The sequence below is a fragment of the Odontomachus brunneus genome, unplaced genomic scaffold (assembly GCF_010583005.1).
Source record: "Odontomachus brunneus isolate Ranch 3 - 2012 unplaced genomic scaffold, Obru_v1 Obru_scaffold_006, whole genome shotgun sequence".
Classification (NCBI taxonomy): Eukaryota; Metazoa; Arthropoda; class Insecta; order Hymenoptera; family Formicidae; genus Odontomachus; species Odontomachus brunneus.
Window position 1 is genome coordinate 1,764,047 of NW_022639456.1, and position 11,538 is coordinate 1,775,584.

Below are 11,538 nucleotides of genomic sequence, written 5' to 3' on the forward strand. Positions count from 1 at the left end.
GTATATATATATATATATATATATATATATATATATATATATATAAAAGGTAAATATATATATATAGATTATATATATATATATATATGTATAAAATTAATCTGTTTATTTATTTAAATATTTATTCGCAGTATATATATATATATATATATATATATACTGAGAATATATTTACTACTACTTTCTACTGCGGAAAATATACCATGTGAAACCTGGACACCTCGTCTCCTCGCCCTGAATTTCCTTCTTTTGCAAGCCTTCGCGAGTTAACAGCCGGTATTATCTCGCGTCTTATCGTTAATTGACGGTATGAGAGGTTGATTGGGAATAGTTACGCCGACGAGTGTCGAATCCCGCAATTCGTTGTGTCGCCTCTTCACATTGGCATCCATATGACTAATTGCACGCATTCGTATAATTTAACACGTTTAATTAAGAGATCAGTGGATGCATTCTTATTATGGACAAATGTACAACAAGTCACGCTGTCACGTGCTCATTAATCTCCGATATTAATAGCGTTCAACAGCATTAATTTCGCGTGGACAATACTGGCGTGCGGTATCAGCGACGCGCTAAACTCTGCCTTTTACACGTTATCGCGTTCTCGCGTTTAATACTCCCCCCGCCTACCCACAATCCTCCCCCTGTCTGGCGGTTCAAAATGGACGACAAACAAATAATGCATAACGTATATTTTACACCCCTTCCCACTCGGCGCTTTCGTGTTTTTCCGTAAAAACTTGAGCGGAATATTCCCCGCTGTTTCCCTCCGCGCGTTGTTTTCAGCGTGTGCGCGCGCGCGCGCGGCGTCGCGACGCGGAGAAAATATGGCCCGAAGTGGCTTAACGTGTACTTCCACTCATAGAAATTACGCACGTAACGTTAACGTAATAGTTACGTCTCGCGCGAGTAATTAACGTCACGATGTTGAGCGATGGTCGCGGGGATGCGAAGCGCGATCGCGATCCCCGCTGCGGATCTCACGTGGGCAGAAATGTCGCGGCATTTGTCCGCTGCACAAATCGAATGAGCAGGATTGTATGTAATCGCGTTCGTACAATCAAAGTTCCACTTCGCGCTCACAAAGCGCAATCAAACGAGCACCCGGCGTTACGCAACCGCGACATCGGTGTGCGTGAGTCATACGATCATTCAATATCGACGTTATACAGTCGCACACAGAGTCGCGGCTTGCTGCTTGGGGTTTATTCCCGAGGCGTGAAGCTCTTGGTGTTCAACAAACCGCGAGAGAGAGAGAGAGAGAGAAAGAGAGAGAGAGTGAGTGAGTGAGTGTGTATTGGCTTGCAGGTCGACGCTAATCAAAGTTGTGTGTGCTTGCACAATGCTCGACAACCACTTAGCCGTTCTGCGCGGCCGGCAATCCACTAACTTCGCGGATTATCGATTGTCACGCGATCTTACCATGTAGTGCAGCAGTCGACAGGAATTGAACTTGCTCTGGCAGGCTTTCGGCTTGCAGCGCGACGCAGTTAAGTATCTCGGATAATGTCCCTCGCCGAGATCCCTGACCTCGTACTGCGTCTCGCAGGTGCACAGAGACTGCGAACAGACCCTTGTCGTCGTCGTCATCGTCGAATGATCATCGCGCGCGGTTGTCTGCGCGCGTTAATCCGCGCAAATCGCATGCGAGAGAGCGAAGTCGCGCGAATGAGATCCGACGTCTCTCATCCGGCGAGACGAGTGTCATTTCTTACGTGACGAACGATGACTCGCGAGAGATCCGCCGCCATGACAAAGAGAGTCTCTCACAGTGACGGGGTTAATTAATTAGTTAATTAATTAATTGAATAATTCGCTGAACAGCCGCGAGCGACATTGAGATTAAGCGCGAGCGCGACTTATGTGCGACAAACTCTTGCAGCACAGGATCTTCAAAATTCGGTTTTTAATCAAGTATTCATGTCACATGTCTGGATAATCTAAGAGATTATTCCTTTTGAAATTAATTTTTTCTACTTTCCTATTTTTACAGAACAGGAGTGGTTTCAACCGTGCAACAAAATATTTCCATACACAGGCTGAACGGAGGATTCGCTGTGACATCATTATGCACTGTAAAAAATTTGTGAAAAATTACATCTATTATCTATTATAGTGAAAAATTACATCTATTATCTATTATAATGTAGTAATTTTGAAACCAACTATTATAGTTGTAAATTTACACACTTTTACAATATGATAATTATCGCATGAGAATATATTTATATAGACGAAAGACACATTTTGATACGTGTGTAAATTTACAACTATAATAATTGGCCTCATACTTACATATAATTTTACACAAATTTTTTAAAGTGTATCTGAAGCTACGATTCGGTTCTAATAGGTGATTTCATTGTGCTTCGAAGGGCAGCGGATTTTTCACGTATCAAAACCTCGCGCCGCACCGGTAAAATTTCGCGAACGCGATGCTTCTCGCGCGGCTTCCGATTCGCGCGAAGTGATTTGCGGAAAAAGGTGAAATAAACAAATATAATGCGTAAAGCAGATTTCGTCCCACGCACGCATTATTTATGGAGTTCGCGTCGCGTTTAGTCGCGAATCGTGGTCATCGCCCATTCCACCAACGCAATTTTCGCGCGCAGTCAGTGCGCGTTAAAAAAAAAAATGCTATTACATGCACCACCGCGATTGCTATTTCGTGAAAATCGGGCCGTCCTTTCGGCGCTGATATTCGCTCGGCGAGTCCGCGATCGCGCTCGCTCGCTCGCTCGCGAAAGCCCCCTTCACGGTTTAATGTTTAATCCGTAGAAAATAATTTGCACACATCTCTGATAAGGTTAAAACGCGCGGAGAGCGCCGATACGGAAGTACAACGAGAAGTCGGCCACGTTCATTTCGTGGAGAGCCCTTTTATCGCCTCTATCGCGAGCGCTTCGCGTCGATAAGCGCGTCGTTTTATTCGCGAGAACGAGAGAGTAGAACTTTAACTGGCCACAGTTATGCAAAAACGATGCAGTCCACAAAATTGTAATTTTCTGCGTACTAATGGCTAGTCCGTACGTATTTTCACGCAAAATGGAAAATATCCAAAAACGTGTGAACGCTTAAAGTTAACTGAAAAACTGTTTTCATTTACTGCTGGTTGCATCTTTTTCACCTGCTGTTTTAGTGGTCCCGACTCCAAATTTGTCAACGAAAATCCTGGAAGAGAAGAATACTGACCATGCTTGACTCTTTGAACGATTGCGAATCGTTCTTTAGCGTTATCTACACTGAGAGAAAAATATAGTTGTTTTCGACGTTAACTATATTTTCTTGTGATTTCTTACGAACCAGAAAAATAATTAAAAGAACCATTTTCCTAATAATACTTACTAAAACAATGATTCTTCTAACTATTTTTGTGGTTAAAATCACAAAAGGGTATGATTGACGCGAAAAGCAACTATATTTTTCTCTCAGTGTATACACTGAGAGAAAAATATAGTTGGAATAACTATAATCTCACTATATTTTATAGTTCGTTTTGGCCTCAAACATATATTTATAATTCATCTAAACGGGAAGATATAGTAGAATGAACACACATTTATAGTCACCATCTTATTACTCTATGTGTATAGTAAAGCACGCTTTCGGAATATAGTTACATGTACCCATATTTTCCAAATATTCCAATTGTATTGACTATATAAAATAGTTAATTTCTCTTACCATTTAATATTTGCTACATACTATGTTTTTTATTTCAAATAATTATAATTCTTGGTAAAAGTTTTATATAAGTCAATTATACTTATATTATAAATATTACAAACATTATGATGACATTTATTTTTTTTTAAAAGATATTCCTAACTATAATCCTTTTACTATGCCATTATAGTTCCAAATATCATACATTTTTCTCTCAGTGTATACTTTCTGGATATAGTATTAGATTTTCCTCTTTAGTTTTCTCGAAACGTATTCCGTATGGATCGTTCTTGCGAGAAACTACAGCATAATTCTCGATACGTTTAGTCCTTCGCGATTTTCCCGTCCATGAGGGAGTTCATCGTCTCGGTAGTCGCAGAACTAATCCGAACGTATTAGAATTTAGCGAGACAGCGGGACGCTGAACGACGCCATTCTTTTTGCGCGGCGAAAAACGCGGCGCAAGATAAGAAAAGCCCGGTGGGAAAACCCCACGAATTATGCAAACGTACTCTCGTTACGAGACGCGGCTGCAGGCCGACGTCCTCCGCGCCGGCGATCCGTTTAACCTGCTCGGTGAGTCCCTCGGAACGGTAGCTGCGCTTCTCCCCGTACACGGAATTCCGGTTGCCCCCGGGGATCTCGTCGTGCTCGTCGCCGAGCAGGAAGTCCGGCGCGACGTCTTGCTCCTTCCAACGACCGATCGACAGCACCTGCCCGGGCTCCTCCGCCACCAGACCGTGCACCAGCACCTGATCCCGCGCGTTTTGCAGACATTTCGTAATTAGGACACGAAAAAAAAAGATCTGCTACATGTGGACAACTAAACATAATTTGCTGTATTAGCCGCTTTTTCTTTGCTGTAATTTCCTTACTGTGATAACAAGAAAATCTGCTACTGCAACAAAAAAAAAATAGCTAAAGTAAATTATGTTTAGTTGTCCACAGTGTAAAGTATCTAGATACGTTTATTTAATTATAGTAAATACATTTAGCTAATCACAGTAAATACATTTATCTAATTACAATATTTAGATACTTTTTTGTGTATATTTATCTGTAACTAATTAGATTTTTTATTTCAGTAACTGTAACTAATTTTATTTTACCTTGTGTGTGTATCTAAGTTTAACACTTTAGATACACACGCAAAAAAAATTTTAGTTGATACAAAATAAGAACCAACTGAAAATTAGATGATCAGAAGCGATATCTCTGTTATGAAAACTAATATTTCTGTTGTCGCAACCGAAAATATTCGTCTGAACATTCAACGATATTAGAACTCGGTTGAGGCAACTGAGAACAATTGACTATACAGAAGTCTCAGAAAGGAATTTTTCTGTTCCTACAGTCGAGTTTTCGTTTGATCCCTGAGCAACCGAATTTTCGGTTGCACCAACAGAATTTTTTTTTTCCGTGCAGATACAAGATAACATGAAATTAGTTACAGATACAGTTACTGAATTGAGAAATCTAAAGCTAGTTACAGATAAAGATACACAAAAAGTATCTAGATATTGTAATTAAATAAATGTATCTACTGTAATTAGATAAATATATCTATTGTAATTAATAAATTTATCTAGATACATTACAACACTGGTTGTCCTTCTGTAACAAATTTGCTACGTTAACCACTTTTATTGATGTAGGAGCAGATTTTCTTGTTATCATAGCAAGAAAATAGGTTCCTGCAGCCAAGAAAAAGTAGCTAACACAGCGAATTATATTTAATCGTCCATATGTAGCAAATTAGTTTGCTGCTGCAGCAAATTATTTTTTTTCGCGGCAGAATTCACATCTTAGCAAAAAAGCAGAAAACGGAAATAACACTTTACAATTAGAGTTCTTCTTTCTAAGTGAATATTTTCCTTCGGATCTTGGAAGAATGCGCACGAAGCCAATATGCATAAGAGGATCACCCGCCAAGAATGAGATTATATTTTTGCGGCTGTTCCGTCCGGAAACGCGGAATCCTTTTTTCTGCTTCAATTAAAGCGATAATCGATGACGCCGTAATCTCTCGAGACTCGTTGCGGAGAATAAATTACAGCCGCGACGATTGAGGTACACGGAGAAAAATTATTTGCTGGCCCAGCAAATTTTCTGCTGGTCCAGCAAAATCTTTTCGTTATTTTATGAACAGCAAAAAGATTTGCTAATCACTATTTGCTGGATATAATTTGTTAAATCTACAAATTATTTTGCTATAAGAACCATGATGGATTTATATAAGCAGTTGCTCCAATAGCAAATAAATTTGCTAAGGATACATTATTTTGCATTAATAGCAAATTAATGTGATTCTTAGGATAAATATAACAAATCTCAACAAATTTTTTCTACCCTGGCAACGAGACTACTTCTGCTCTGATAACGAATAATTTGTAAAATTAATTACGTCAACTGAATTTTTTGATGTTACTACGAATATACAGTAGCAACGACGATTTTGCTAAAAGAGCAAAATTATTTTCCTCCGTGTAGACGAGATGAGAACATTATCTATCTTCGTCTAATGTATTTTTCATACGGGGTGATTTGCGCCAAAGCGAGGCCGCGGCGGAATGAGTGCGTTTACATGGGTGCAAATAGAGTATAATAAATTACTAGCCACGGCCTAATGTCGATTCGATCTCTCTTTCTCCTCAGCAGGGTATCTCGGGCGATGCTTACGCAGAGTATAAGGAGCTTCATCCTTCCCGGGGAAGACGATCGTCTCGCACGAACCACCGCCGTCACACTGGTCACTCTCATCTCTGATATTCGCTCTTTATATACGAAATTATGAAAATAATAGCGGGGGCCCACAGCTGATAGGTAAGATCCCATTACACCGTCGCGAAGATGCCATTAACGCCACTCGATATCTACCGAAGTAGGGTGGATCTCAGCAGCTTTTGTTCGCCGTGTGTCACGCAGTTTGCTCTGCTTTCTCCTGCTCTCTCTCTTTCTCTCTTCCAGCCTCGCTCTTTATTCATGTCCATTAAATAAGAGTACTTTCCCTCGAGACGGGCCTTCGCCCCTACTTCGCGTTACGGCCAATGCCGCGGCATATAAGGGTGTCCGTCGATTTCGTCGGAAACATTGCCGATGCGTCCACGACGTCGACAATACGGCTCTCGGCTGCAACCACGAATGCACGACGACGGTCATAGAAGTCCAATCTCGACACACCTGTCCCGTCCGTTGTTTTACATACGGAAAAAAATAATTTTGCTCTTTTAGCAAAATCGTCGTTGCTACTCGTAGCTATAATGACATCAAGAAATTCAGGTGACGTAACTAATTTTACAAATTATTCGTTATCAGAGCAAAAGTAGTTTCGTTGCCAGAATAGAAAAAATTTGTTGAGTGTATTTGTCCTAAGAATCACGTTAATTTGCTATTGATGCAAAATAATGTATCCTTAGCAAATTTATTTGCTATCAGAGCAAAACTGCAACTTTTTATATAAATCCATCATGGTTCTTATAGTAAAATAATTTATAGATTCAGCAAATTATATCCAGCAAACAGTGATTAGTACTCTTAGCAAATCTTTTTGCTGTTCATATAATAACGAAAAGATTTTGCTAGACCAGCAGAAAATTTGCTGGGCCAGCAAATTATTTTTCTCCGTGCAATCTTGACGCGAAGCGAGGCGCGCCAATAAATGGCGAAATACATCCAGAACTGCGAAGAGATCCCGACCGATTACGCAGACGCAAATCTAACACTCAAAAGCAGGCGCTCTTTACTTGCTGTTTGCTATTCCAAGCGAGAACTTTCACTGAGAGAGTATTCCTCTTCTAACGAGACGAACAATTAATCGGAAATCTGCTAGATATCATTCTAATCTTTTCGTTTCTACCCGTGCCGCTAATATTACCACCGGAGAACTCGATCGGCGTAGATCTGACAATCGTAATTCCCGGCCGGTGTGTACTTTTCTTCGCTCTGCCGGTGATCCGCGGAAAATGGGATTTTGACGACTTTTCCGTTGCGGGTCATTTTCTCGAGAATGCCCGGCGTCATTTCGTTTAATCGATGAGGCAACGGAGACTCGTGACAAATTGCGAAAAGTTCACATGTCGCGACGTTGCGTTTAATATTAATAAATATTACTAAAATCCATTTCCCTCTCCCAACTAACTGTGCATTGTTTTATTCCTTTTAAATGTTGCAAAAAATATTGCCTCAAGCAAGAGTTGAACTCTGATCTCTGGGCATTAATAATATTAGTGATAATTGGGACAAGGGATCGGTTCGTGACGTGGAAGGATGATTCACCGCGTGCGATGGATCGGAAATTACCGGTCACGTGCGTTTGAAACAAAAATCATCATTATCCTCCTATAGTTTAAATTTCGCATTGGACATCTGCGAATGTGACTTTTGTTTTTCTTACTCCGGTTGTACAGCAAACAGCTGATTTATATATGATTTATATTTGATTTATATTTAATTTATATTTGATTTCTTCTTATAAAATCTACAGACACGTCGATGCAGGTTCTTCACGAGCTCGTCGTAAGTTTCAACGACACACCGGCTGTGCTCTTTCCCTTTTTTCTCCTGTAGAGTCACGTCGACACGCGTAATCAAGTACAATAAGAAAATACCCCTCTACCTTACAGAGACACATAATGAGAACGCATGGTCCTCCGTCCATTACGCTCGCGTTTTCTTGGAACAGGCCGAATAAAATCGACGCGTATTGCGTAACGGGACATCTCTCACATTGGCCGTTAATCTTTTTATTCCATCAAAAGGCCAACGAGATTAAATCGAATCCCGCGAGAGGAATTCATGGGATCGTTAAAATGACACTCGGGGTGTGTTGTTGTGTCGCGGCTATGAAAGAGAGAGAGAAAGAGAGAAAAAAAAGAGAATCAGTAATAACTCGAGTTGTTCCATATGATTCACTGAAACCGATCGAAGGCCTTGGGAGATGATTCAATGGCATATACAGCGGTGATACCAGATACAGAGCACTCGACTCAAAGCACCTTGTATAGCTACACGAACGCGTGACAAGCCTCCCCAATTTTCGGCGTGATTGAATATTATTAGGTTTCAATATGCCTGGGCTACGTGTCGCGCATCGTGACAGGTTTTCTTCTCTCTTTTCGGCAGAAAAAGACTGTATGACGAGGCTAATGGGCGCGAGATGTAATTTACCTTGGGTTCTAGGGGATACACAGGAGTGGCGTACGTAAGAGACACTCGATCGCGCGGGTGGTTGCGCAAACACAAATCACCTTGGAATATTCCATGGTCACTAATCGTAGCCCGAAACAACATCATTCTCTTGGCAATTAAGATGAAAATGCCGATGTTCGGACACGCACCCAGTCGTCAAAGTTCTCATTACTTTGGTTCTTTTAAGTACGAATGTTAAAACTTTTAATATAAAAGATATGCATATACAAAGTATCCCACGTAAAGTGTTACAAGCTAATAACCCTAAACATATTTATCCTATCAAAAAGTTGTTTATGAGAAAGTTTCATATATTCGAGGGACCTTTCTAACTACGTAAATAAAAATCCACTTCCGTCCCCCCTTGAAGAGGGGCGGGGGGTAACTTCAAAGTTTCAAATGAGACCCCCTATACAATGTTACATATTTGGATTCTACGAGAAAAAACAAGTAAACTTTGTCTGAAACATTTCTTTGGAAAATGCTCCTATCAAAAGTTATAAACATTTAAACTTTAATGTAGAGTGCATTGAATTTAATGATAAATTAAATAAGACTCATAGTTTTTTTTCTGTTTTGTTTTATTTTATGAAATATTTGAACTGTTGATCATTAACATCTAAACACTTATTAATTCTTTTTACAGAACTTTGTCTAACTCTAAACAACATTTCTGAGGTCACCTTAATGCAAGCTGTATATATTCTTCGTTTTAAATCTTCTTTCGTCGTAAGTGGTTGAGATGTGACTTCCTCTTTGATATACCCTATAAAAAATAGTCCAAAGGTGTAAGATCAGATGAACGAGAGCGCCATTGAACAGGACCTCCCCGAAAAGCTAAAAGTTTAAATGTTCATAACTTTTGATAGGAGCAAAAAGAAATGTTTCAAAGTTTATTTGTTTTTTCCCGTAGGATCCCGTAGGAAATATGTAAAATTGTATAGGGGTCCCATTTGAAACTTTGAAGTTACCCCCCGCCCCTTTTCAAGGGAGGATGGAAGTGTATTTTTGTTTACGTAGTTAGAAAGGCCCCTCGAATATATGAATATATGAAACTTTCTCATGAACAATTTTTTGATAGGACAAATATGTTTAGAGTTATTAGCTTTATGTGGGCCACCCTGTATATATATATATATATATATATATATATATATATATATATATATATATATTCTACATTAAAAGTTGAAGCAAAATTAGCAGATAAAAATGAGAAAATCGAGTACCGATTAAAGTAAAAATATCAAAAAAATTCACAAAAGAATATACATACATTCTGTTGAAAGTTTTAATATATTTATATTTTTAAAGATCAATTCTCTCTCTTAAAGTGAATAAGTGAATATTCACTGATATTAGTTATAAGTATAATACTGAGCACTTTTAGTGCTATACTAATAACTGCAAATCAGTATATATTCACTGATTTGCACATTCAGTGATGTTTGACTGATTCATTTTAACGATTTAAGAGAGAAAACAATGGGAATACCTAGAATTGAGCGGGAATTGGTATTTGATTTTCTCACTTTTGTCCGCCAGTTTTATTTCCCGCACAATCGTCATTCCCCTGTATCGTTTAACGCACAAACGATGCACGCGGGCGTACGCAACTTTCACGGTCGCCGAGAATTATTTTCCGCACCAGATATGGGAGGGCAGGATCGATCGCGGGCACTTGCATCCCTCGTCCCCCACGCGGCTCACGGTTGACGAAGTGTCACTGGCGCCGCGTTTGTCTTCCCAGAATTGTCACACGTCAAATTGTCATTGTCTCTCCCCCATCTCCCCTTCTCGCTCTGTCACAACAGATTTCGAGACGGTTCCCTCTCGTTTGCTGTATGACATTCCAACATCGACCATCCGTTTCTCGATTAATTCCAATTGGACTTCACAACGTGACGCGACAACGAACGTTTAGTCCGAACAATTCCGAAAATTCACAGATAAAATTCGCCATTTCAGATTATCGTTGATTATTACCACTTCACGTCGCGAGAACATCGGACGTTATTAAAAATCTCGTTCGATCGTGATCCTCGCAACGCAGACGTCGTTCATTTCGAGGACATACGAACCAGCGCAATTCACCCTTTAAGTGATATCAAGCCGTATTTCAACGTGCCGCTTATCTCTCGATATTAATCTCCCGCTCGTCTCGCGCCCGAGACACTATTTTGACGCGAGCTTGACATTAATTGATGCGTTTATCGAAAAATATCCCGCTTCTCACTCACGCGCTTCTTACACACGTCGCTGCTAATAGTCAGACGGTACACGTGGAATTTTGATGGATTAACCATCTATTAAGCGTCTAGAATATCCACGACATTTTGTACAGCGCGCGGGAGTCTATCAGGACAATAATGATGTCTCGCGAATTCATCAAAGCGATATTACAAGCGCTGCATCGACCAAGAAAAATAGCTAATCGCCTTCGGCGTTTTACCGGCGAGTAGATCGTCGTAGGCGACGCGGATCTCCTCGTCAAGTTTCCTGCCTCAATTAATTCGCGCAGCGCAAATTGCGAGGAATGAACGCAACCCCTGCTTTGTCATTCAATTGAACGTCTTCATGGAAAAAAAAAGATCTGCTACATATGGACAACTAACATAATTTGCTGTATTAGCCACTTTTTCTTTGCTGCAGGAGCCAATTTCCTTGCTATGATAACAAGAA

The 11,538-nt window shown here is 40.1% G+C and overlaps 1 protein-coding gene across 4 annotated transcripts in view; it reads right to left on the reverse strand.

The window, feature by feature from the left end:
• Positions 1-11,538, reverse strand: part of LOC116852347 (prothoracicotropic hormone-like) — a 38,705-nt gene that overhangs the window by 1,766 nt on the left and 25,401 nt on the right. The window contains exons 1-3 of one of the 4 annotated variants that reach the window (XM_032832647.1): positions 6,349-7,024; positions 4,182-4,421; positions 1,426-1,563 (exon numbers count right to left, since the gene is read on the reverse strand). The exons of 1 other annotated variant lie outside the window; for it this stretch is intronic. In XM_032832647.1, coding sequence (XP_032688538.1) covers positions 1,426-1,563; positions 4,182-4,421; positions 6,349-6,504 — 534 coding nt within the window. In that variant the 5' untranslated portion in view covers positions 6,505-7,024. Of the gene's footprint in view, positions 1-1,425; positions 1,564-4,181; positions 4,422-6,348; positions 7,025-9,436; positions 9,623-11,538 lie in introns of those variants that run through there. 2 more of the 4 variants (XM_032832639.1, XM_032832631.1) reach the window with 2 other exon arrangements.